The 27,461-nt window shown below is 44.2% G+C and overlaps 2 protein-coding genes across 2 annotated transcripts; both read right to left on the bottom strand.

The window, feature by feature from the left end:
* Positions 1-971: 971 nt before the first annotated feature.
* Positions 972-3,614, bottom strand: LOC147447360 (uncharacterized). Its single transcript, XM_086523609.1, has one exon. It carries the CDS (start codon positions 3,612-3,614, stop codon positions 972-974), a length of 2,643 nt encoding a protein of 880 aa, XP_086379735.1.
* Positions 3,615-24,943: 21,329 nt separating this feature from the next.
* LOC147447359 (GATA transcription factor 4-like) lies at positions 24,944-27,094 on the bottom strand. The gene is made up of 2 exons (XM_086523182.1): positions 26,381-27,094; positions 24,944-26,242 (listed from the first exon to the last, which is right to left on the bottom strand). The coding sequence occupies exons 1-2, from the start codon at positions 26,669-26,671 to the stop codon at positions 25,301-25,303; spliced, it is 1,233 nt and encodes a 410-aa protein (XP_086379308.1). The 5' UTR covers positions 26,672-27,094; the 3' UTR covers positions 24,944-25,300.
* Between the last annotated feature and the right edge of the window lie 367 nt (positions 27,095-27,461).

Here is a 27,461-nt window from a genome sequence, read left to right as displayed (position 1 = left end):
TAACCAAACCGCAGCTGCTCCATCGCGTACAATGTAATTCCTTCAGTTTTTGTGTCGATGAGTTGTTGTGCTTCAACATTACGTAACATACTCTCATCATCCTTGTACTGGATATCAAGCTCTTCAAGTATTTGCTTCATGAGACCTGCAGGATGTAGGAGCAAGCTGGTTAGCACAACAGACATAAGGCATTATATTTTCCTTTTCTAATAGTACCTGTTGTCATCCTGTTTGTATTTGGTGTGGCCATCGTTTGGTCTAGAGCTTTATATCTTGCGTCGCACTTATTCATGAAGTTGCGACGCTCTTGAAAAGTATGGAACCCCTCAATATGCGCATGGGGTTTCTCGCCTGTTGAGTTTGCCAATCTCATATGCTTAGTCGTGAGGTAAAATCTCTTAGGTTGTATCATTGGTTGCGTTTCCTTTGCATTGTTCGTGTATTGCTTGAGAGCTGCACAGTAAGATGAGTGATTGTTTCGCATGTGTATCACAGGCAGGTGCAAGATCAGACAAGCGTGCAAAATGTACTGTGTTGTGATCCATTGTTTGATTTAGTTTCCTGCATGTAAAAAAATTATTTTGATGACCTCTTACAGTTTTTTTGAAGCATAAGATCCGACAAATGTTTAAACACAAATGAATGAAGTGAGGAAAGGAAGAGTAGTAAATTTACAAAAGGTGGATCAGAGTGAGCAGGGGTGATAGGGAAGATGTCTCAGCAGTGCAACATATTGAACATGACAAGTCGACAGAAGAGAAGATGAGCAGTTGAACAAAAATTTCTGCTTTGTATAGAAGGCAGTTACAAGGCGATTCAATCTGTTTAATAGAAAGAGGAATTGATACTGAAGAGGGGGAAGGAAACATTCATGTTTAGATGGTCAAAAATCTAGATGGTGTGAACATCTCTGGCGTAGGGAGCTCTAGTAAATGTAGCAGGGTTCGCTCAGTGACGCGTGGCAGCATCACTTATAGAAGGCCAAGGGCGAAAAATTCTTTTACAATGAGCAAAACGTTGGTGTTTATTGTTGCGCCTTGGGACTTGTGTCCATTCATAGCATAGGCGAGAGCTACTGGGAATGTGGATTTATGGTACCAGTGCCCATTGAATGTCCGCCTGCTATGCTTAGACCATCGAAGTGTAAGTTCCTGTTTGGATGTTTCCAGTGTGACTTTGATTGCTTTGATGCCTCCTTCTTCATCTTGGAGGATTTCGTCTACGCGACATATTGATCCATTGGCTACTGTAATTGTTAAGTCTATGTTCTCTGTTATCAGCGCCTTTGCTCCTTTTGCTATTATGTCAATTGTGTGGAAGTCGGGATCTTCAAGCCATTCTTGGAGCTCAGGGACGTTGTGTGCATTTGTTTTGAGGCCAATTTGGATTATGTGACTATGCCGATGGAAGCGTTTCAAGAGAAGGTTATTATAATATCGAACGTCACTCTTGTGTGTGCAAATGATTGTCATATTCCTATCCATGTGTTGCTCTATTTGATCCTGCTTTATGATGCGGTCACCGAGCGCATCTTGGATCTCTTTCTTTGTGGGGAGCCTGACTCTTGTTGTATTGAGGAACTCTATGAAAGAGATATCATTTGCATGGCGCACTGAGAAAGACATAATGTACGTAGTAGCAGTGGACCAATAAGTGGAGCTTGTGATGTGGCATGAGTAGCACTGATCACTTTTATGCCTGCATACTGGTGGCAATTGTGCCAAATCACCGAACAAGAAGACCTTTTTATCTTTGAATGGGTCTAGCAGTGTGCCGTTGGTGACATTCACAATTTGTCGCACGATGAGATCAAAAGTTTGCTTTGTCAACATAGAAATCTCGTCTATGATAATCATGTCTGCCTCTTTAATACTGACGTATTTGTTATCAGTTTCGGAGATTGACAGGGGATATTGTTGTGTGCGCACTGGTATCTTGAATTGGTAATGGACAGTTGTTGCGATGCTACTTAACCTCGTGGCTGCTGCACCAGTCGAAGCAGCGACTGTGATAGTTTTTCCTTGCATTATGAGTTGGCTTGTGATATATCTTATGAGGAAGCTTTTGCCACTCCCAGGAGTGCCTGTGATCACATGCAGTCCACCCTTTGCCGCTGTGAGCTTCTTATAGATCTCTGCTTGTTCAGATGTCAGTGACGCGTTTTGAACGTTTTGAAGCTCGTTTAGAAGGGCAGAGATACGAGATGATGTGTCCTGTTGCTCGTAGTCTGTTTGCACATCTGGAGATTGAAATGAGGCAGCCTTTGTTGAGGATGTCTTCTGTAGTATCATGTTGTGAAATTGGTGTGTTTGGTCTGTCGTGAGCATATTTTGTTGTGTGTACTTTGTGATGTACATCTCAAGATCCTCATCTGTCAGTATCAAATTTCTAAGTTTGCACTCAAGATAGTATGACCTGGACGTGTTCTCTGGTGGGAGCAGCTGGGATTCGTTTCTGAAGGTGATGCTCTTTAGCAGCACGTTGTAAAAGAAAGCCTCCGGATGATGCCCTGGGTGAAAGTCTCTGAAACGGACCAGTCGGTGTTGCCGCTGCATCGATTGGCCATAGGAATTCTCCCTTGAAATATTTTTTTTCCTTTCTTTTCCCTTTGTTACTATGTAATTCTTGTGGAAGTCGTAGAATGTAAGCTTCTCCAGAGTTTGTGGTCGTGCGCAATACAGATCAACAGGGTGCAGGACGACATCATTGTTGTAAGAAATGATTCGTTGTCGTAGTGCCGGGGGTGATGAGTCAACGTATTGGACGCTATCGCTCTTTGAAATGATTGGGATTTGCAAACAGTTTAATGCCACTTCTGTTGCTGAGATAGGTTTTGACAGTAAAGAGGCTGAGATCAGCTTCAATTTTACAGTGTCAAGGCCACCTAGGCCTAAGCGCTCTGCATCTTCTGAGCGGATGTTGAGATGGCCCATTGGTTCAGTTTTGAGTGCATACTTCAAGAGGTAGTAGGACAACGATGAATTGGTGACCCGCTGTATATTCATATGTGCACCCCATAGCAAGAGCAGTGTAGGGTGGTATGGTACGACATTTCTGTCTTCATGCCGGGGCCTAAAGTATTGCCATCTGTGATTTTGTTCGTTGAAGACTGGGTTTGGATTTGGCTGCGCATGACATGGAAACCCGTGTTTACATACTCCATCTCTTTGACCGTGGTAACAACTTGTACGGCACTTGTGAAGTTGTTTCCTAAGTACGAGTTCTCGGAGCCTACTTACTTCTAGCAAAACCACAGAGCCAGTTTCTGTCGGCATATATGCAGCTATTTCAGTAGATAGTTGCTCTTTGTCTTCTTCATGGATCCGCAGTATGATATGAGCATGCAGTGATCCTCTATTTTGGACCTCGTATCTAACCAAGTGGTGTTGCACACGGCCCAACACACCTTTCCCAAGTATATATTTGGACATAAGCATTTGGAACTTAGAGTGGAAGGTGACGGCGCATTCGACTGGGCAGTCTGTCCAAGTGAAGAAGGTGTTCAACTGACGTGCAATTAGCTCGATTGTGTCAATCTCAGGCCATCTTGTGTCTGTGACCTCATCAGCAGTGAAAGTCAAGAAGAAATCAGGCATTCCCCATTCGTCCACCATTGCTATCAAGTCCTTTAGGTTCTTGCGGTGCCAGGAGCAGGAACCTGGCATGCTTGAAGGGGTGCTGTACCGAAGCACATGTCTCACAGTATCTTCTGTTAGAAAATAAGACGTAGATAAATAGATTTTTGAGTAGATTACTTAATGGAGAGAGATAGATTTCACACACAAGAGATTATAGAGTAGAGAGAGAGAGAGAGAGAGAGAGAGAGAGAGAGAGAGAGAGAGAGAGAGAGAGAGAGAGAGAGAGAGAGAGAGAGAGAGAGTACACACGATATACGTGGTTCACCCAATGTGGGCTACGTCCACGGGAAAGCAACCACTCAATGGCTTTAGAACTTCAAAAGAAGAAGTAGTTTACAAAGGGATTAAACCCTTGATAGAGCTCCCGCCTTGCTTCACTCTCACCACCTCACACTCACCTTGTTGCATCAACTTCACACTATGAAATGTGTGTAGAAATGGCCTCCTTTTATAGGCCAAAAGGGCTGCCCTCTCTTATGAGAGACAGCCATGTATAGCCGCCCTTGTGCGAATAAGTCCAAATCGGACCCTCCAATCCGCCCATGTGTGGCCGCCCTTGAGAAGACAAGTCCGCTTTTGAATTCGGCCACCGGCCACCGGCCATTGGCCATTGACTATCGGCCACCGGCCAACCGACCGGTTGTTATCCGACAACTTTCCGGCCGTCGTCCAGCCATAATATTCCGGAAAAAAGGAATATTCCGGCGAAAAAAAAGTCTTGGGGGCCTCCGCCCCCGAGGCCTCTAAAGTTACCCCTGATTCTTGTCCGTGAAAATTTTGGTTTCCGGTGAGTGATTTTCCTTCATGCACGATGGCTTCTCCTCATAATGGGGACCTTACAAATGTGCGCTTTTACCACAGAAAATTACAAAGGGTAAATCAGGCTCCATACTTAACAATCTCCCACTTGGAGACTGATCTCCAAACCAAACCTGTGACTACTTTCCATTCTGGCTTCTTATCCTTGAATGCCGATTGGAGATGAGCAAAAGCTCAACTTCTCCTTGTTGACCACCTTTGTAAACATGTCTGCAGGATTTTCACTTGTATGCATCTTTCCTAGCTTTAGCAGTCCCTCTTCCAAAAGAGTGTGTATGAAGTGATATCTCACCTCAATGTGCTTTGTCCTTGAATGAAAGGCTGAGTTCTTCGCAAGATGGATAGCGCTTTGGCTATCACTGTACAAGACACAATTGTCTTGTTTGAATCCAAGCTCTTCTAAGAATCTATGAAGCCACATAATTTCTTTGCTTGCCTCCATCATTGCTACATACTCTGCTTCCGTGGCAGAAAGTGAAACCACTTTCTGCAGCTTTGAAGCCCAGCTTACTGCTGTGCCTCCAACCGTGAACACATAGCCAATAGTGCTCCTTCGAGTATCTTTGTCACCTGCCATATCTGCATCAGCATACCCTTCTAGAAAAATATCAGTTCCTCCAAAATACAAAGCATTTGTTGTTGTCCCTTTTAGATACCTAAGTATCCACTTCACAGCTTGCCAATGCTCTTTACCTGGGTTGTCCATGAACCTACTCACAACTCCCACTGCATGTGCAATGTCTGGCCTTGTACAAACCATAGCATACATTAGAGAACCTACCGCTGCAGCATATGGAACTTTAGACATATAGGCTATCTCCTCTTGTGTCTTTGGACACATATCCTTCGTTAGTTTAAAATGACCAGCCAAAGGTGTAGAAACTGGTTTTGCATTTTGCATTGCAAACCTTTCTAGTACCTTCTTGATGTAATCTTCTTGAGATAGCTTTATTGTCTTCTTCGTCCTGTCCCTTGATATTTTCATACCAAGTATCCTCTTTGCAGCACCTAAATCTTTCATTGAAAAAGATTTGGACAGCTCCTCTTTTAGGTCTTTGATGTCCTGCATGTTAGCACTTGCAATCAACATGTCATCAACATACAACATTAGGATGATGAATTTCCCATCTCCCAAATTCTTCGTGTAGACGCAGTGATCCGATTTGCATCTTGTGAATCCATGATCCAACATCCATCGAACAAACGTCAAGTACCATTGTCTTGATGCTTACTTTAAACCATACAAGCTCTTCTTTAATCTGCAAACCATTTTCTCCTTACCTTTTACTTCATACCCCTTTGGTTGAAGCATGTAGATTTCCTCCTCTAAGTCACCGTGAGGGAATGCCGTATTTACATCCATTTGATCGAGATTTAGATCGTGAGTAGCCACAAGGCTTAAGACAAGCCTAATTGAGTTCATTTTTACAATAGGAGAAAATATTTCATTGAAGTCAATACCTTTCTTTTGAGAAAAACCTTTTACCACAAGCCTAGACTTGTACCTTTTCTTCCCACCTTCTTCTTCCTTCAGCTTGTACACCCATTTGTTTTGAAGTGCCCGCTTACCTTTAGGCAACTCAACCAACTTCCATGTTTGGTTGCGATGTAGTGAGTCCATCTCCACTTGCATGCTCTTCGTCCATTCTTCTTTGGATTCATGTTGCATAGCTTCTTCGTATGATTCCAGCTCTCCAGAATCTGAGATCAAGAGATGGTTGAAGGAAGGAACAAACCTTTCTGGAGGTCTACTTGCTCTTGTAGATCTTCGGGGAATAGGTTGAGGCTCCTCATTTGGTTGACGTTGTTGCACATTGTCACCGTTTGCAGTCCTTGAGTCTTCACCGTCCTCAAGCTCCATGTACTCATCACCTGTTTCTTTTTTTTGTTTTCTTTCCAAGTAATCTTTGTACATATTTTGTTCGTTAAAAATTACATCCCTACTCCTTAAGATTTTACCATCTTCAGGATTCCATAGGCGATACCCAAAGTCTCCTTCTCCATAGCCAATGAAGAAACACTTTTTGGACTTTGCATCTAGCTTTGATCTTAGGCTTCTATCTATGTGCATGAAAGCTTCACACCCAAACACTTTGAGAAATGCATAATTCACCGGTTTACCTGTCCATGCCTCTTCTGGAACTCCCCCATTCAATGTCGTTGAGGGTGACCGATTGATTAAGTACACAGACGTACTTACAGCTTTCGCCCAAAGCTCAAGCGGTAGGCCTGCATGTAGCCGCATGCTTCGTGCTCATTCCATGATTGTCCTGTTCATCCTTTCCGAAATCCCATTCTGTTGAGGTGTCCTTGGGGTTGTCCTTTGCCTCCGAATGCCATTGCTAGCACAAAAGCTTTCAAAATCTTGGCTGCAATATTTGCCTCCATTGTCGGATCTGAGGCATTTAACCTTGGTACTTGTTTCATTCTCCCCAAAGGCTTTCCACCTTTGAAATATGGAAAATACATTGGATTTATTCTTCATGACATAAACCCATGTTTTTCTAGTCGCATCGTCTATGAATGTTACATAGTACAATGAGCCACCAAGTGATGGTGTACTTGCAGGACCCCAAACATAAGAATGAACCAACTCAAGTTTTTTATTTTTTCTTTCATTTCCTGATTTTTGAAATTTTACCCTCTTTTGTTTACCATAAACACAATCTTCACAGAACTCTAAGTCCACTTCTTTCAAACCTGGTAGAAGCTTCTTTGTTTGAAGGATTTGCATTCCTTTGGCACTCATATGCCCAAGTCGATAGTGCCACATTGCACTATCAACTTCTGTAATTGCTGCACAAGCTGAAGGTTGTGTGCTAACAGTACACAAGTAAAGTGTACCAACCTTTTCTCCCTTGGCAACCACCAAAGATCCCTTTGAGATCTTCCACCGTTTGTTTCCGAATGCAATGTTGTGACCTTCATCGTCCAATTGTCCTGTAGAGATTAAATTTTTGCGAAGAGAAGGAACATGCCTAACATCTTTAAGCTTCCATTCATTTCCGTTAGCAGTTTTGACAGAAACTGTACCTTTGCCGACAATCTCACAAGCTTCATCATCTCCCAAGTATACATACCCAAAATTACCTTTGGTGTAGTCTTGGAAATGTTTCTTGTGTGGTGTCGCATGGAATGAAGCCCCGGAATCTACTATCCAGGAATTAGACACATTGTCTAATGATAGAATTAGAGCATCTTGCTCTACTTTACCTGCCACATTGGCCTCCGATGTTGGCTTGTTGTCTTGAGACTCTGTCTCCTTCTTCTTCTTGGACCAGCAATCCTTCTTGACATGGCCCTTCTTGCCGCAGTTCCAACATTCAAGAACTGATTTTTTGCGTGACTTGCTCTGTCTTGAGCGATCACGACCCTTTTGGCTTTTGAACCTCTCCTTAGGCCTTCCTCTGGTTTCCACTGATAGTGCAGCACTTGATGATTCTCCTGTGCTTCTCCTTCGCATTTCCTCGCTTAGGAGAACACCCACAACATCATCAAACTTAAGAGTATTTGTGCCAGAGATAGAATTACTTACAGCCATCACAAGGCTGTCCCAACTATCCGGTAGAGATGATAGTATAAGGAGAGCTCGCACTTTGTCATCGAAATTGATTTTCACTGATCGAAGTTTACTTATGTTTGTGTTAAAGGCATTTAGGTGTTCTGCAACTGAACCATTCTCTGCCATCTTTAGATTGAACAAGCGCTTCATAAGAAATACCTTATTGGATGCCGATGGTTTCTCGTAGAAGTCGTCAAGTGACTTCATCAAGTCCTCCGTGGTCTTCATCTCCGAAACATTGAAGGCCACCGTTGACGCCAAGCTTAACCGGATTGTTCCCAGTGCCTTTTGATCAAGGACAATCCATGCTTCATCTGCCATTGTTGCGGGCTTCTTCGCAAGACCGCCTAGTGGCAAATAGAGGTCCTTCTGGTAGAGATAGTCTTCAATCTGCATCTTCCAATGTTAGTAGTTTTTGCCGTTGAACTTCTCAATCTTGAGCTTCCCTTCCTCCGCCATAACTCCCACTCAATTCAAGGAATCCTTTCCTTGAGATAATTTAGCTACGAGCAAACCTTGCTCTGATACCAGTTGTTAGAAAATAAGACGTAGCTAAATAGATTTTTGAGTAGATTACTTAATGGAGAGAGATAGATTTCACACACAAGAGATTATAGAGTAGAGAGAGAGAGAGTACACACGATATACGTGGTTCACCCAATGTGGGCTACGTCCACGGGAAAGCAGCCACTCAATGGCTTTAGCACTTCAAAAGAAGAAGTAGTTTAGAAAGGGATTAAACCCTTGATAGAGCTCCCGCCTTGCTTCACTCTCACCCCCTCACACTCACCTTGTTGCATCAACTTCACACTATGAAATGTGTGTAGAAATGGCCTCCTTTTATAGGCCAAAAGGGCTGCCCTCTCTTATGAGAGACAGCCATGTGTAGCCGCCCATGTGCGAATAAGTCCAAATCGGACCCTCCAATCCGCCCATGTGTGGCCGCCCTTGAGAAGACAAGTCCGCTTTTGAATCCGGCCACCGGCCATTGACTTCCGACCACCGGCCACTGGCCAACCGACCGGTTGTTTTCCGACCACTTTCCGGCCGCAGTCTGGCCATAATATTCCGGCGATAAGGAATATTCAGGCGAAAAAAAATTCTCGGGGGCCTCCGCCCCCGAGGCCTCTAAAGTTGCCCCTAATTCTTGTCTGTGAAAATTTTGGTTTTCGGTGAGTGATTTTCCTTCACGCACGATGGCTTCTCCTCATAATGGGGGCCTTACAAATGTGCGCTTTTACCACAAAAAATTGGAAAGGGTAAATCAGGCTCCATACTTAACATCTTCGTCAGTTGCTGTACGATTGGCCCTCTTATAGTTGTCAATGTCCTTTTGCAACAAGCTCGTGTGTGTATTGTTAGCCAACATAACTGCCTGCTTTAGTTGGTACAATATGAGCAGGTATGGCTTGTACAGGGTGTAAACGGAGAACAGAGTCGATGCACGTATCTTTACATATATACTGAAGTTGATTTTACCATCATACTGGCCTTTCCCAAAAGGGAACATGAATGGGAATCCTGCCGTCTCTATTGTGACGTCGTTCACAGAGCTTGATGCAGCAGGCATGCTGTTGGGCTTGAAAGTAATTGTTCTCTCAAGCAGTTGTTGACGGCCACGGAGTTGTAGAGAAGCAAATTCGTAAGTATCGCTAGCGGTGAATGCTCTTCTCCTGGCTGGTTCAACGATGTTTTTGATGATACCAAACATCAAACTTGTGTCAAGCTGCGCCATCAGTGCAAACGGTGCGTTGTCTTTTTGTTGCTGAATGATCTTGCTCACACTATCTTGACTTAGTATGCAGAGGCCAAGCTTCTTATTCGGTCGTTCAACCATCGACATGTACTTCTGTAGTACGAAGTTGTTCTCAAGATTGAATGCAAGTATGTCTGCCACTTGTGATGTAGCTAGGTCTTGCTCTGTGAAGGTTGTTCTATGCTCTTTACTCCATGATAGCAAAGGGTTATCTAATATTGAACGTCTGTCTAGTGTACCTCGTGTAATTGTTGTCACTGTTGAGATGGCATTGACAGATATGTCAATGACGCTCAGTAGCTGTATGTGAAACTGATTTTCGTTCAGTATTCTTCTTGTGTAGTCTGGAAGTAACGGCACACAATATCTGCGACGTGCACTTGAGTTCTCACAAGTGGAGCACTGCACCCATTGCGTTTCTATGTGTGTAGCCTCTAAGCTGGATACCAATAGACTGTTAGCAAACATTGCAATCGATGTCTCGTCTGGAGCTTGAGTACAATCAAAAGAGGCACTTCTTTGGATGAAAACTACACCACAAACAAAGCATATGCTTAAAGGTCTGAATACCGCTACTAAATTGACGATATCAATCCATGATTGTGAGCATGGTAGAAACCTAGCCTTCTTCTTGATTGAAGTGCGATGTCTCGCTTTCGATCTGCTGAGGTGTATCCTACGCTTTCGGTGATGGTCCATTGAAGGCTTAAGTCAAACTCAATCTTAATGATTCAATGTGATGAGAACCTTGTGATTTTTACTTACTAGTCATGTCTAAGCAACGGACAGTTCAAGCGTTTGAAACAACCATGTACCTGGTGCTGGATTGCGCTGTTGCGGGGTTTCGACCTGGGAAGAGGCAAGCGGTAGCTGATTTCTTGAATGTCCCTTGCACAGAATAAGTACGAAGCGTTAGAAAAGTAATAGCACAATGTTTAAGGTTCTGAGAGTAATCTAATTATTTGTATGTGTTCTTTACTTCTTATGTTATAGAAAAAAAAAAACGTGTTAGTGTCCCTGCACGGGGGAGTTTGCACAGTCCTCCCCAATTTTTATAATACGAGGGAACGTGCCATTCCCACGGCAGCATGCAATTTTCGGTGTGTTCCTTTTTACTGTGTCCTCAATGTTCAAGATTAAAATGTGGCACTTTGTACTCACCGCACGCTGCAATATGTCGCCGTTGCAAATGAAGAGGAGATTTGTCCAAGTTTCTCTTGATCTGTTTGCACTGAAACACGGTAGAGTTAGGCCATAAATAGTTGCGCCTGCAGAAACGAGCTGAGTAAGGTAGTTGAACGTGGACATGATACACACAAAGCTACTATAATTGCCAGTGAGACCCCTTTATCCTCAGCATGGATACCCCTTACCCGTGCATAATAACTCTCCCCTCCTAGACGTTGCACAAGGTGGACATGGTCTCAAAACATCAAATTAGTTATCCATGCAAGATGCAGTAGCAAGTAATGAAGATCTACAGGACAATTGGCAGCATTGTGAAACGAGGAATCACCAAGCAAACAATTAGAGCTGATAAGAGGGATTCGCTAGTAGTGTTGTGTGCTGTGACTAGCCCTGTTTTGTAGCCCTGGTCTGCGAACGCCATCTGTGTACTCCATGGCCCTCGAGGTCCGCCAACTATTCCTACAGACAACATGCAGTAGAGCGTATTGCATCGACGCTACTACCACACCCTGCATCATCGCCACAAACCCTGGAGCATTGAATTTTCGAGAGATGAATAGTGCAAAGTGGGACAACAAATTGCGCAAGATCTGATTGGAAAAGCCAGCAATGCATTGTCACCGAGTTGAGCCCCTTAGAGCTCCTACGTATCCACAACAATAATCACCTACACTTGCATGTTCACGGCTACTCTAGAACAAGAACGCAAGAAGTAGATTTCGAGAGTGTTGCTCTTTGTCGAGTTGCATGCCCGCACTAGCTCTGTGACACCTTGATTTATAGAGCCTCTTTGTCATCCCAATCCCCTTACCCGCTTTTGAGCATCTTGACATTGTTTATGAAACCGAATTTAGCTCTGTGGCACCTTGATGAGATGTGTGTTTTATTTAATCTTAAATTCACTATCCGATGGCATTCTTGAAGGCCTCCCATGGTTCCTCTAAGGGTGCCAAGCTCTTTTTCCTTTACGGTGTTGCCTATGCCGCTACGGAAGGCTGGATTGGAGTGAATGTGGAGCCCAGGTCAAGCCCGCCAAGCTCTGTTTCCTTTACGGTGCTACCCAGCCTGGCCCCGACTGTGGAGCAATTGTGGATAAGAGAGAGAGAGAGAGAGAGAGAGAGAGAGAGAGAGAGAGAGAGAGAGAGAGAGAGAGAGAGAGAGAGAGAGAGAGAGAGAGAGAGAGAGAGAGAGAGAACCTGAGGCTGCGAACTGTGAAGGCTGTTAACCTACGAATTGTGAAGCGCTGTCAACCTGCGAACTGTGAAGCTGCTGTCAATCCTGCGAACTGTAAACCTGCTTGTGGAGAAGATCGACGGAACTCCGCTATTTTTATTAATTTGATAGGGGCGTAGCTTTTGACGGCACAGCTTTTGGCAGGAGCTCGTTTTTTTAGCGTTGTAAAGCGCTGCCACGTGGGTGAATGAGAGGGGAGGGATTGTGAAAACGCTACTACGCTAACGAAGTAACCATCATCCCCTTCAAGCTATTTTGCAAGAGAGCCAAGCCCCAACAAAAGGTGTGAGGAGCTAGGTCGAATCAGAGCTGTGAGATGCCTCCATGCAACCTAAGGCTGCCACCCATCAGGAGCATCTCGCAACAACACAAGATCCACCCATCCAACTAGCAGAACTGAGTGCCAATCTACCCCCCAAGAGAGGGGCGGGAGGACGCTCTCTCTTGCCATGCCAAAAAGAAGGGCCGGGGGGGGGGGGTAAAGGCTATGGCAAAGAGCATGGGCGGGGCTGCAGGGGCCTCCCTCCCAAGGCAATCCCAACCCCTCAGGCTTCTCCCCTTTCCCCAATACTCCCCCAAAACTAGCAAGCATAGCGCCGAGCCCACCCTATCACAATCCGCCCTCTGCGCACTTCACAGGCTGGAAGCAGAACGCAACGAAACTCCCCGCAACCCTAATACTCGGGGAAAAATCATTTTCTTTCCCGTTTTCAAAGATTTTATATTGATGCTTTACTTGAGAAAATTAAGTTTGAGGCTTCTTGAGAGATTATATAATATAGACACTCAAGCCCCAACAATAGTCCACTTTTTCATCAAACCACAAGAGGATACCTAATCAAGACTCCAAGCTTATTCCAAAATTTTGTCTCTAAATTGGGAGTGTATGGCTTTTCTTATTGGTGCTAACTCACAATTGGCTCATTACCCAAGGTGTTGCCAAGAGGTGTGCACGGTAGAAAATAAGATTCCCCTATGAGATAATAAACATAGAGACCCATTGGCCTCTATAGCTAAGCTCTGTTGGAAAGAATTTTTCAAATTTTTGACACAAAATGGTAGCTTGCATTGTATTTTCCAGAAAAGTTTATCTTAGCTTACAATGATGTTGCTTTGAAATAAAAAAATAGAGTTTGGAAGCGAGAGAAAAAGGGAAAATCCCATCTAGATTTTGAGATAAATAGTGTAAAAATTAACTCAAATTTTCATTTTGGATAACTCATAAAAAGGAATGATTTCTGTCCCATTGAGATTATATGGAGCCGCCAGTAGGTCAATTGCTTTCCATCTCCTCGAAATGTTGTCCCAAAAGTGAGCCAGATATCTAAGTCCCTTGTTGTTGATCTTTCTAGTTGTATTCCTCCAGAACGGGTTCATAGAAATGTTACCTGCTTTAGACAACCAAGGGGACCACTGGTTGATAAAATTTTAAAGATATATGTTCAACTCCCCTTACTCTAGTGCCTCTGAAGCTCTATTGCATTTCTAGACTAACTCACCCGCAATTCCTTCAAGACTAAGTCTAGACCATAGAGAGGCGAGAAGCTTGTTGCGCACCTCGAGGCCTTCCCATTGTCCAGCTTGAGAGAACAATTTGCCTTGCTGACCATGTCCTTATTCATAATCTCCCATGTCTGGTCTTGCTCGAAAATAGTCGCAAGGAATCTAGCACACTTGGCCTCTGCATGGATAGCAGGGTTGAGAATTACTATTCCTCCTTGCTCGATAGTTCTCACACTGATTCGCAGCTGGTCCACTACCACGGCGTCACATCTTTGGTGTTATTTTTCCATAAGAATCTTTTCATTGGTTTTAAGAAATCCCACTTGGCAAGTTTGAGCAGCGGACTAGTGAAGGCTATGTAGGGTAGCATAAATGAATTGATCACTTTCTGTTGGGGTTAAGGCCTATGTGCCTTGACCGGTCGCCCAGGTCATGGGCGCCCGCCCACTGTTACCCTATACTTATAGTGAGTATACTGTATAGGGGGAGCTGCCACTTCACAGTCTCCCCACCCACATTGTGTGTGTGTCTCCTTCTCTCTCTCTCACTCTCCGTCTGTGGTGCTCCCCGATCCCCTACAATTGGTATCAGATCACAGTAGCACATGGAGTAAAGTCTGGCGGACTTTACATGATTTATGTATCAAATGTCTCTAAAAATGTAATCAATGTAACCGAGCAGCCGAACGTTTCTTTGTGGCATAGCCGGTTAGGACATATGTCCAAGAAGGGAATGGAAATCTTGTCTCATTCTGGTTATTTACCTGGTTTTTCATTTAATGATTTTGAATTCTGTGAACATTGTCTGTATGGTAAGCAAACACAGCAGCCACATAAGCATAGAAGCAGTAGAAGAGATACACACTTGGCACTTGTTCATAGTGATTTGTGTGGACCTATGCCTAACCTATCTCTAGGGGGAGCTTCTTACTTTATTGACATTGCGGGAGCTCTATTTTGGAGTGTGTCTCACAGGTTTTACATTGTGTTTCTGGCCATATTTGTAGACAGTTTCCAGGTGTTGTTGGTGAGGTGGTTTTGCTTTCTAGTTTGCTACATTGTGCTCATGGCAGAGACAGGTGATCGCTCAGATTATGATCTCTCCGAAATGTGCATGTTTGATGGGTCAGACTTTGCAGCATGGAGAGAGTGTATGCTTGATGCATTGACACAGCGAGGGTTGCATCGACCATTGAGTGGTGATGCAGGTAGACCTTCAAACATGTCTGACGATCAGTGGCAGGAGCTAGAGGAGATGGCACTATCTACACTCTCTTTGCACCTCGCGGAATCTGTATATGCTCTTGTTATGTATGAGACTACTTCGAGAGCACTTTGGCGCAGATTACATGATATGTATGATAGATCTAAGTCATCACGGACTCGTGTGAGACATGTACATTCACGAGTACGCCGACAGGTTATATGTTGGTATTGTGGTCATTCTGGACACGTTAGACGGCGCTGTTTTCGTCGTATGCGACATCGTAGGAGACATGGCAGTCTCAGAGATGTATGTAGTGATACCATGGACTCAGTTGCTTTGACATTTGAGGCAGATGTAGTGTCGGAGTATACTAGTGACGGGGATGTCACTTTTACCTCGAGTTATGCACGAGATGCTATACATGTGGATAGTGCACTCCCTTCGAAGTGGTTGCTAGACACAGATGCTATGTTTCATGTCACGTCGCATCGTGAATGGTTTTGTAGCTATTCTAGCGGGATGCTTGGCAGTGTACGTTTGACCGATGGATCGGTGCATGCGATAGCAGGTGCAGGAGATGTGAGATTGTCATTACCGAGTGGTGCATCTTACTTGTTACGACATGTGCGCTATGTACACAGTGAGTTTGATCTCGATTGGTCAGCTTAGAGATTGTGGATGTCAAATTTCGCTTTGAGAGCGAGATTTTGTGATGCATTTGGGTTCGCTAGTGATTGCGAGAGGTGCCAGGAGTGGTACAGGTAACCCATTGCATGTGGATCACGTAGAGACGGTGTTGTCTCTGTGATCATGCATCCAGGTAGAGAGCGAGAGAGCAGGCGAGTCTCTTTTGCTTGTGGGTTGTAGGATGCTTTGCATGGAGTGCAGAGCAGTGACCTTGTTGTGCAGGTTGCATCTACGGATGCACAGGTAGAGCGGGACAGCTCTAGTGAGTCACAACAGGATGAGTCATCAGAGGTGATGACAGAGATGACTCACATGGATGCTGAGATGTCGGCTATTGTGGAGTCATTTCTTGATATGCTTATGCCAGAGCTTGATGCAGATTCATGACAGATGGATACTCTTGGTACACATGTGATATGTGGTGGGCATGAGGAGTCACTCTAGAGCTCGGAGTCAGAGTGCCATGGTCGCTATGATAGGGGACAGGATTGCCATGAGTTGAGTTCTGAGTTGGAGGTGGCAGAGGTTGCCAGGGTTGCATCAACATTCGGTGTCCTCATGTACGAGATGCTGATCTCGAGGCCCGACATAACAGCTGCAGTGGGAGCATTTGCAGTAGGGTTGATTAGTTGTTCGATGACTGATCTCGGCATAGAGCATAGGGGAGGTTTGCAGGTATTGGACGGATACTTGCAGGAGTGCATGAGCTCTTGTAGACTCTTTGCAAAGCTTGGAGCTAGCTCTGTGTGGCTTCCGCAGCGGGATATTTGTCTATCAGTAGAGCAGGATGCACTAGCTCATCGAGAGTCAGTGGGCATAGGTTGAGAGAATATCTCACCTTCTATTAGTTGTACACTAGTAGATCTTGCTTAAAGGCACATTGGCCTTTAAGTGGGAGGTTGTTGGGGTTAAGGCCTATGTGCCTTGACCGGTCGCCCAGGTCATGGGCGCCCGCCCACTGTTACCCTATACTTATAGTGGGTATACTGTATAGGGGGAGCTACCACTTCACAGTCTCCCCACCCACATTGTGTGTGTGTCTCCTTCTCTCTCTCTCACTCTCCGTCGGTGGTGCTCCCCGATCCCCTACACTTTCATGCTTCTCAGGAAGGGGAGCAACATATACTTCCATCTTTTCATCTTGCACCTTATCCTGTTCAGCACCCGTTGGAATCTTTGCATGTGTGTTGCCTCAACCCCAACAGGAAACCTAGGTGCCGAAAGATCGTATCTTTCGTCTCACTATCTCCGTGGACCACATAGAGGGATCAAAAGAGTCATTCTTTGACAAGGAAATCAATCTTGATTTTTCAGTGTTGCACTTTGAACGAGAGGCTATGGTGAACTCTTGCACAATCTCTAGAGCCATTCTAACCACTAGGGGGCAGGCTTTGAGGAAAAGAAGAGTGTCATCCTCAAATAGCTCCGCAAGCAGTTGGTCATTGTTAGGAGGAGAGGCGTTGGATCTCCCCTCTCACTGCAATGTAACCAACGGGTGGGATATGATGGCAAATAGCAAGCGAACATCCGTGTCAATCTACGATAACATCTTGGGAGCCATGATCAGAATAGAATACGTAGCATTCACCAAGAAAGAGTGTGTATTACTACATTTGGATTTGGACAAAGCCTATGACATAATCACATGGTCGTTCATCGAGGGTGTCATGAAAGCTCTAGGCTTTGGCCCTCGGATGTGTCGGTTAGTAATCTCCGTGAGTGGTGGAAGTCATGTGATTGTTTAATAAAATGAATGAAAGCTTATTCTTAGAGTTGTCACGAGCTTGTGGCATGCAAGTTTTCTTTATATAAAACGCTTGAACCTTGCAAGGAGGCATAAGGCATTAACTATATTTTGGTAGTACATTTACTTAACATAATATGGCGGAGGGGACTTCCCCTTCACACGTGGCGCGAGCTGCCAGATGATTCCAAAAGAGGGAGAGAGAAAGAGAGAGAGACCGTCGAAGGCGGTCGGCCGTACTAGTACACATATAATTCTGGTGGTATCCTCCTCCATGTTTCCATGTTTGTATGCGCTTCTTTTTTAGCCAATCTATGGCTATATCATCGTCAGACTTCTCCACGTTTTGATGAGTGTTTTTTTTTCCTTTTTCTTTTTGCAACCTATAGGTTCCATGTTTTGCATCAAGGTTTGTGTTGGTTGCTATGCCGCATTGCAAATAATGAGCTCATAAGACTATGGTAATTTTTTCTCGAACACTGACTATGAAGTTCTTTACAATGCGAGCGGGGTTTACTATATGTAAAACTCTCTGTATCAAGTGCATTCAAAGCCTATTTTGAAAACCCCTGATTTGTAAATTCTTCCTGAATAAAGTGTAGCCTTTTTATTCAATCTTCGAGTACCCACTGTAAAAATGCAAGTGTTTTGCATGTAAGAACGATGTTAAATTGGAATTTTAAAACACCTTTTGTTGGACTCTCATGCTTTCGTTGCATATATATATATATCTATATATATATATATGGAAAAATTCCCAAAATACCCTCAAATTCCAAAAATTCTCTAAATAACCCTAATATTTTGTCATAAATTCCCAAAATGCCCTTCAAATTTTCTAAAATTCCCAAAATACCCCTAGTTGTGCGAGTAAATTTCTCCAAAAATAAAAAGAAGTTGTAGCTTTTCATAAGATGACTAATTGTTTATCGTACAAGATGCTAAAACTAGAATTTGAGTTTGTTATCTAGGCTTTGGGGATGAATTGTTGCATTATTTTTTAGACATAACTAGTAAAACGACGCTGCTTTCGGCGGCCGCATGGCCCCTCTTACTCTCAAGTCTCGTGCAGAACAACCCGTACCGTTGCACGACGTCCACCATGCCAACCCTTGTGGACGTGTACACTTAGAGAACGCAAGCACATATATAGGTAGCACCACAACAGCGTGACATAGAGAACATCTATAGAGACACACCCGCCTTTAATGTGTGCTACCAAGAGCACCTACAACTCCCTCCTAGCCATGGTGGTGAGAACCTTAGCCTCGTCGGGTTCTGCACTGCTCATCATCCATGCAACGAAGCCGCCTCCATGGGATCTGAGAACTTTGGAAGGCATTTATAACCTACAAGAGCGTGCATGCACATCTTGTGATTCCCATCTACACACACGCGCGCTTGCTTGCCCTTCCTCCCTTTATAGTGTTCAAGAAAAATCATTTTTCCAAACATACTAAAGTCCTTTCCTTGAATTTGCCAACACAAAATTTTAGAAAATTAGGTTTGTTTGCTGGTTTTTATACACTGTGTTTCTCTATTTTGGTGTGGAATTTCTTCTTTTCCTCTCGACCTCCACCGGAAATTTTGAAATTGAAAACGGCACGATATTAAGCTGAGACACATTTTTCCCGAACAATATCCCCTAGCTACTGCTTCATGCAAGTGAACCCTAAGCAGATATCGAATCCAAGCTCACGTCCTTGATCACTCCCATTGAAGAAAAGAAATCGCGTATACGGTATGGTTGTGAAAGTGAGTGGGAAATCGAGGCGCCTTGGCTCCAAATATCAACTTATCAAATGCAACCACAATGGCAGTCCACACCACATGCCATGCTAGTTGTCCTTAGCCAAATCTCTTTGATTAATCGTCGTTCAATAGCATTGCTTTCATAACCATTTTTGCTCTTATTGCGGGTGTATTTCTTTCTCTCTTGTTGTTGCTGCTGTGAAGCAAATGCTCAAGCAGTTTTTGTGATGACCCTCACAAAAGCAGACCAATTGCGGTGCAAAACGTGCAAGAAAAGAGGGTGAGAAAATCATCCAATTAGGTCACAAATGTGGCAAGTGGAAACTAAAAAGAAGCTTCCAAGACCTCGAGTCCTCGTCACCCACATCCAGCCATAGCTGCCTCTGTGCGTTTGTGAGTTTGGATGAGAAAAATGTCCTTCGTGCTGAGGGGATGCAAGATATAAACGGCGTAGTGGTCGGATGCAAGTGACCATGCCTTTCCTTGGACTCCAGCTTTGCGATCACACGAAGCTGGAAACGCTTAGGCATCTCCTTCAGTTTCATCTTGGCCACGCTGGCCAACTCCTCTAATTTCTGGCAACGGTCAAGCATCTCCTTTGAGTTCATGTCCACCATGCCGGCCAGCTCCTTTTCTCGTTTGCCGCTACGTCTCGCCCTTGCGTTTCTTCTCATCTTAATGTTTTACCTTCTAGTACAGCCGGCGGCCGGAGGCTGCCTCTCTCTCTCTCTCTCTCTCTCTCTCTCTCTCTCTCTCTCTCTCTCTCTCTCTCTCTCTCTCTCTCTCTCTCAGCAATTCCATATCCATCTACTTTAGTCTTGAAGGATCAACCATCAAATCTACGTTTTGAGTCTGCTCGGCAGTCGTCGCTGATCACCTCAACGTAGGAGGCAGTGCTAGCTATCCAATGTTGAGCACTGCTAAAAGACCTCTCTCCCTCTCTTTATAGATATCTCTCTCTCTAGCATGAGAGATGGAAGGCGATGTTCTCTCTCTCTTTCTCTCTCTCTCTCTCTCTCTCTCTCTCTCTCTCTCTCTCTCTCTCTCTCTCTCGGAAAGTGTGCCTCCAGTGTTCAAGAAAAGTGTGCCTCAGCTTCTAAGGCCTTGAGCCGGTTGAAAAACCAAATCAGCCGATTGAAGGGGGGAGAAGGAGAAAACCTGCTTAGAAAATCTAAAAAAATAGAGTAAAATTGCAATAATCATGGTTATTCTACCTTAAAGGAATTTTTGTATGTTTGTGAAATTGATTTTTCCCGTACAGTCTGCTCCCCGTTGGTAGTACTCTCTCTCTCTCTCTCTCTCTCTCTCTCTCTCTCTCTCTCTCTCTCTCTGCTCCAGTTGGAACTTGGAGGATTTTGAGACTATGCTCGCCGCTCAGGTTGCGCTCTCGGTTGGCTCAACTAATGCACTAATGGAGAGACCATAATCTCTCTCTCTCTCTCTCTCTCTCTCTCTCTCTCTCTCTCTCTCTCTCTCTCTCATGAATGCGTAGGAGTGCATACGGACACGCCATATACGGATACTGGTGTGATGATGCACGGATGCAGGTACGCTTGCATGGAACCAAGCCAGCTTCGGGGCTCCCTGTCACACGGTCACGGTTCACTGGTTTGAACTTTGTCCTCACTGAGCGGCGGCAATGAGTAGCGGCAAATACTCCTTGCATTCGAAGTGCGCAGGCCGGCCCAGGCAGTGACCACTCTCTCTCTCTCTCTCTCTCTCTCTGTGTGTGGCTCAGACAGTCTCTCTTTCTCCCTCTGTCTCGCTGTCCATTTGCGTCACTGCTGGGCTTCAAGGAACATTGCCAGAACTGAGTTGCTGTTGCCATGTGTAGGGGGAGGGGGGAGTCAGAATCCCTCTAATTTGTAGTGCGCATGCCGGACCATGCAGTGACCTCTCTCTCTCTCTCTCTCTCTCTCTCTCTCTCTCTCTCTCTCTCTCTCTCTCTCTCTCTGGCTCAGACAGTCTCTCTTTCTCCCTCTGTCTCGCTGTCCATTTGTGTCACCGCTGGGCTTCAAGGAACATTGCCAGAACTGAGTTGTCTAATTTGTGGAAATTCCCAAAATACCCATCAAAATTTAAAAAAAATTCTAATTTCTAATTTATCATTTTTGGCCGGATTGTTCAAGATTTTCTAATCTTTATTCCTTTTCGATAACTGCAATCCATTTTTGAGTGCTAGCATCTCTCTGCAGCTCTGTTGCTCTATGTGTCTCTCTCTCTCTCTCTTAGCACTAGTTTGGTACCAAAACGGGACACATAAGTGTCCTTTTTTTACAAATTTAAATTAAATGCTACTTGCATTATACATTTTAGTTAAGAAAACCCTCTTATATTCTCAAAATATGTTAGCTAGAGGGTCTTTTAAAAATATAACCTTGCATTTTAGAATCTACCATGATCAGGAACTATACTCATCAAGTTGACCCTCGTAAGAATGCGATTGATGGTTTTAAAAAAATTGACTTTATAAGCTCAAGAAAAAATGAAATGACCTTGTAGAAAATTTTAGGTGTCTTTTTCACAATTTTTCTATAGATAATTGAAAGTTTCATGTGCAAAAAAATTGATTTGGGAGTATATAAAATAATGAAAAGCTCTATGTGTTAGATATAGCCATTTCAAGCATATCTTTGTATAGAAAGAAAAATATGTTTTTGATGTATTTGTGAGTTTTAGAAAGTGATGCATTGCTTACCCTTTCCATGGAAGACTCAAGGTGGCAAGTAGAAGGGCTTTAGTATGCATCAATTATTGGATTATTTTAAATATTCAAAACTGCATAAGAGAGAACTTTGATATTTTCATTCTTGAGACATAAGCATTCAAAACCTCAAATAATATCAAACTTTTTATGTAGATCAACTAAATGTATCAAAGTACATGGTACATAAACAATTGGGGTGCCCAAAACCTTGGTTTTGATGTTATTATGGAGAACTCTAGATTTTCAAGAGTTCCACGATAAAAGAATCAAGATAGAGTTCAAGCAATGAGATTTAATTGAGTTAGGGAGCCCAAAAAATACGTAGCTTCTTGGTTTCAACATATAAAGTCATTTGTAATTGTCAAATTGCAATTCCACGAGAGGACCTTTGGAAGACCAAAATTATGCTCTTATTCAACGCGTGCTTAAGTATGAAATTATGTTTATAACTTGTGTGTGACTTGGGAACTTGTCTTTAAAGTGCATTCCATTGTTTTGTAACACTAAGAGCTAACACTTGGCTTTTATAAACATAAAAAGGGACATCTTTACAAAAAGATATTAGAATTTTTTGGCAAAACAGCTTGAAATTTTACTAAAATTTATGATTTAGAACTTACCAAAATTCTATCCATACCGATTGTATTTTGACATGGAGAAAAACCGAGTGTTTTCTTTCCCTCATGACCAACCTATGGTAGAAGCAAGGTATAAACAACTTCTTTCTAGCTTGACAAATAAATTGTCAAAACTTGGAAGGAAAACGGGACACTTAAGTGTCCAATTACAGAACTAGTGCTAATTAGGAGTTCCTCTCTCTCTCTCTCTCTCTCTCTCTCTCTCTCTCTCTCTCTCTCTCTCTCGTCTCCAGTCACGCAGTATTTGGAAAAAACCATTCTTGAATTTTCCAAGAGGAAATTTAAAAAATTAAGGCTCTATTTTTCTCCTTTCGCGCTTGGTCTCAACCGGCATTTTTGAAATCCAAAACGGCACGATATTAAGCTGAGACACATTTTTCCCGAACACTGCGAGTCCAGTGCTATTAATCGCCCGTGCGCCGCTGCGCTCTCGAGGACCTTAATGAGGCCGGCCCAGACAGTGACCTCTCTCTCTCTCTCTCTCTCTCTCTCTCTCTCTCTCTCTCTCTCTCTCTGGCTCAGACAGTCTCTCTTTCTCCCTCTGTCTCGCTGTCCATTTGCGTCACCCCGTTGGGCTTTAAGGAACACTGCCAGAACTGAGTTGCTGTTGCCATGTGTAGGGAGAGGGGGGAGCCGGAATCCCTCTAATTTGTGGAAATTCCCAAAATATCCATCAAAATTTAAAAAAATTCTATTTCTAATTTATCTATTTTGGTCGGATTGTTCAAGATTTTCTAATCTTTATTCCTTTTCGATAAGTGACATCCGTTTTTGAGTGCTAGTATCTCTTTGCAGCTCTGTGTGTCTCTCTCTCTCTTAGGAGTCTCTCTCTCTCTCTCTCTCTCTCTCTCTCTCTCTCTCTCTCTCTCTCTCTCTCTCTCTCTCTCTCTCTCTCTCTCTCTCTCGCAGTATTCGGAAAAAACCATTCTTGAATTTGCCAAGAGGAAATTTAAAAAATTAAGGTTCTATTTTTCTCCTTTCACGCTTGGTCTCAACCGGCATTTTTGAAATCCAAAACGACACGATATTAAGCTGAGACACATTTTTCCTGAACACTGCGAGTTCAGTGCTATTAATCGCCCGTGCGCTACCGCGCTCTCGAGGGCCTTAATGAGGCTGCGAGGATTTTGAGACTGCCAGTCTCTCTCTCTCTCTCTCTCTATCTCTATCTCTCTCTCACAGACTCTCTCCCCTTGGCCCTGTGTTGCCTGTGTCATCGGTTGCAGGGCTCCCCCCCCCCCCCCCCCCCCCCCCCCACACACACACACACACACACACCACCCCTGGTCAGGCTCAACAGGCCAGTGGTGCATTGCGCGTGCTAGATCAGTCACGACCTGAATACTCAGCCATCAGACAGTTACCTCGCAGTGTGGCATTGGCTCCGTCTTATCTCTCTCCCCTCTCTCTCTCTCTCTCTCTCTCTCTCTCTCTCACACACACACACACACACACACACACACACACACACACACACACACACAACACTCTGGGCTGCAGGGCACAATCCCGCGAAATGAAGCAATTGTCGATCGTGTCCGAGGGGAGGGGCCGGAATCCCTTCCCCCATTATCTATTAGTATAGATTACCTTTTTTGTGAGGTAATTTGTGACAAATTACATGCTAAGCGCTCGAAAAGGGATCTCATTTGTAAAAAAAAGGAATAAAAATTAGAAAATGTTGAACATTCCAACCAAAATAGATATAAGGGTATTTTTGAATTTTTGAAATTTGAGGGGTATTTTGGAAATTTCCACAAATTAGAGGGGTATTTTGGTAATTTTCCCTATATATATAGCGTCCCGCCCCCGCCGCCGCCCACCCCCCTCGCCCCCGCCCCCGCCCAAAAGAACAAAAACAAAAACAAAAACAAATGAACAAACATTGACACAAGTTTTGAATGAAAGCAACACAAACTGTAAGCAAAGTGAGTGTTGCACATAGCATTTTGTTAGTGCTCTTGGCTTGTCCGTTGCATTGAGCATGATATGGTGCCAAGTGGTTATGTGTCTGTAGGTCAGTGGAACCCTAGTTGCCGAGCGGGATGCTAACAAGGAACAAGCCCAGTATACCATAGGGCAATTAGCTCTTTTTTATTTTAGTAAAAGGCTCCTTTTGTTTTGGGAAGGAAAAACCTTACTACCTACATACACCAGAAGATTTAGAAATTTTCTCATGTAGGAAAACGGAGTCCTTTTCAATGTTTTTCATACAATGCATAACATCATGAGCTTCTGCTCGAGAGGCACCGCATACCTAGCCTAGCTAGGTACAATTGGGAGCAAGGTCCCTTGCCCCCAATCGTACCTAGCTAGGTATGCGATGCCTCCCTCTCAGAAGCTCATGATGTTAAGGTAAGTCACAATGTGGGAATTATTGTGACAATTTATCCAAAACTTCTTGTGATATGGTTGAGCAATTGATGACCAATACTCTCTCTCTCTCTCTCTCTCTCTCTCTCTCTCTCTCAAACAGACAACAATGGAATTGCAATTTGAAACAATCCATGGACAGATGAAGAATCAAATGAATTAAAATGAATTTTCCAATGGAGCAATTTCTCTTGCTATCTCTATCCTCTTCCTTCTCTCATTCTTTTGTACATAAAGTGAAAACATGCAATTCTCATTCTCTTTGTGTACATAAAGAGCCCATAGTGAGGAACTAAAACTAAATTATCCTTCCCTCTTCCACTTGTGCTACATAAGAAACCTTGTAAAGGCTTATGATGGAATATGATCACAAGCTCCCTTCAAAGCAATGTAGGACACATCTTCATGTTGATGTTAGCCTTGCCACTATTCTTTACTCTGCTAAGCAAACTCTCTAAACTCTGATGCTAGCCATGTCTATCCACCACTCCTCTCTATTCACTCCTACCTACCTTCGTCTCCTCCGACGGAGACAATGCATTTGTATTGACGTCCACCTTCAACGCACATGCACCGCTATCTCCCCCCCGAAGCCTGTGTGTATTCTCCTTATGCTTTTGGCTCTCATGCCCAATGCTATCACCTCTTTGCCTTCTCATTTCCAACACTTTCCTGTGCGAATTTGAGTGCACGCTCTCTACAAATGTAGGACTCGCAGCTGGCCTATATTCGTCGCATAGCCTTCCCGACTTATACCGCACTCCACATGCATTGCATAGCGTCTTCGGCCCCATCGGTCCTGCCCTCCATTGCGGTGTCTTCTGCGTAGCACAATGAAGACACTTCCTTACTGGGGTAGCATCCTCCACCTTGGTTTTCTTAGGCTTGGGGTTGAAGAGTTTGGTAGAACTCTTTGACTTACTGAAGGAGGAGTTTTTCACCTTCATGGCAGAATTCTTCATTCTCTGATTGCCTTGAATGCGAACAAAGTCTTCATCTTCGTCGTCATCGTCATCATCGTAGTCGTAGTATGTGTTGTACATATTGGACTCAGATGATGCAGCTTGGATGGCATATGTGGTGGAGGCAGTTTCCAGAAGGCTTTCGGAGACTTCAGGAGAGAGAATTCGCGTATTCCAGAAGCAAACAGCAGTGCGGCAGCGTTTGCTGCGTGCGCGACCGGGAACAGGGGACATGTCAGGGCTGAAGCTGAAGGATGTGCAATGTTTACCTCTTGGAAAAGTGTTGCTTTCTAGAACAGAAACAGGGCTTGTCGTTCGGAAAGACTCGTCGCTGCTCCGGCGGTGGTGTTCGCCCTTGTCATCATCACCTAAGCTGCCATGACTGCCCCAGCCAAGGCAGGCAGGAGCATCACCAGAGGAGAAGGACTCCTCTACAAAATTGGAGAGCCATTCAAGCTCTGCCACATCATCACACTGGACAAAAACCAATAGGAGACAGCCAAGTTAGTTACTGCCCAATTAATGCAAACTGAATTGCCAAGGACAATCAAACCAGAAGCTTAAAAATCGTTGCCGATTGTCAGAAAAATTTTGCTAGAGAAGGGAGCATACAGGCACGCAGAGCGAGTTGGAGTCGAAACCGCACGGTTGCGACAGCTTTCTGTCAAAGGCAGGTAAGAGAGGTGGCTCAATCTTAAGCTCACAGGAGGTGGCATTGCTAAGGCAGGGCTCAATGGGGCCACCTATGTCCTCATTTGAAAAATCCAGGAGGTCATCAATCGCCAAGAAGTCGGAGTGCTCGGTATCTGCCGCTGTTTGCGCCGCATTGGACTTGCCGGTGGGCTTAGCAAGTGGGGGCGCATAACTGCCGTGAGCGGGTGGCAGAGGAGGGGCAATGTCCATTGCCAGGCCAAATTAGGAAGAGGAAGGATGCAGAGAGGGGCTATGGAAGAGGGGGTGTGATTGATAGCCTTGTGTGTGTGTGTGAGAGAGAGAGAGAGAGAGAGAGAGAGAGAGAGAAGGGGGGGGGGAGAGAGAAGCTATTGGCACACAGAATTGAGCACAAAGAATGGCTTCTATTGACTCCTATCAATGGGGAAGTTGCTTATTGATGAATTGGTTGGATGGAGAGAGAGAGAGAGAGAGAGAGAGAGAGAGAGAGAGAGAGAGAACGTGTTTTGTGTGGGTGTGTGTGTGTGTGTGTGTGTGTGTGAGAGAGAGAGAGAGAGAGAGAGAGTGTAGACACGGTGCTTGGGCAATAGGGCAGTTCATGAACAGAGAGCAGCAGGGCAGGAAAGAGTTGCAAACACAAGTACACTTCTCAAGGCACGGAGCGCTTGGTTATAGTAAATGTGCCCAGCGGTAGAAGAAGAAGAGAGTTGTAAGTAGTTTGCTATTAAAGTTAGAGAAGGCCCCCTATTTTAGAGAGAGAAGGAGAATGTGTGTGTAAATATGAGAGAAAGAGGAGAGAGAAAGAGAGAGATGGTGGTGGTGGTGGTGGGCAGGGATGATGACGAACATGATGCCGACAGAAGCGATGGGTAAACAGCAAGCAGCCCCCCTCCTCTTTTCCCCCTCTCTCTCTCTCTCTCTCTCTCTCTCTGTGCAAGCTGTTAGAGAGAGAAATCATGTTGTGTTTGTGCTTGATAGAGAGAGAGTGCCCATGTGTTCGATTCTGCTGACATGCTACTTA

Source organism: Adiantum capillus-veneris, chromosome 11 (genome assembly GCF_014529385.1).
Source record: "Adiantum capillus-veneris isolate H3 chromosome 11, ASM1452938v2, whole genome shotgun sequence".
Classification (NCBI taxonomy): domain Eukaryota; kingdom Viridiplantae; phylum Streptophyta; class Polypodiopsida; order Polypodiales; family Pteridaceae; genus Adiantum; species Adiantum capillus-veneris.
This window is presented reverse-complemented; position numbering and strand designations above follow the sequence as displayed.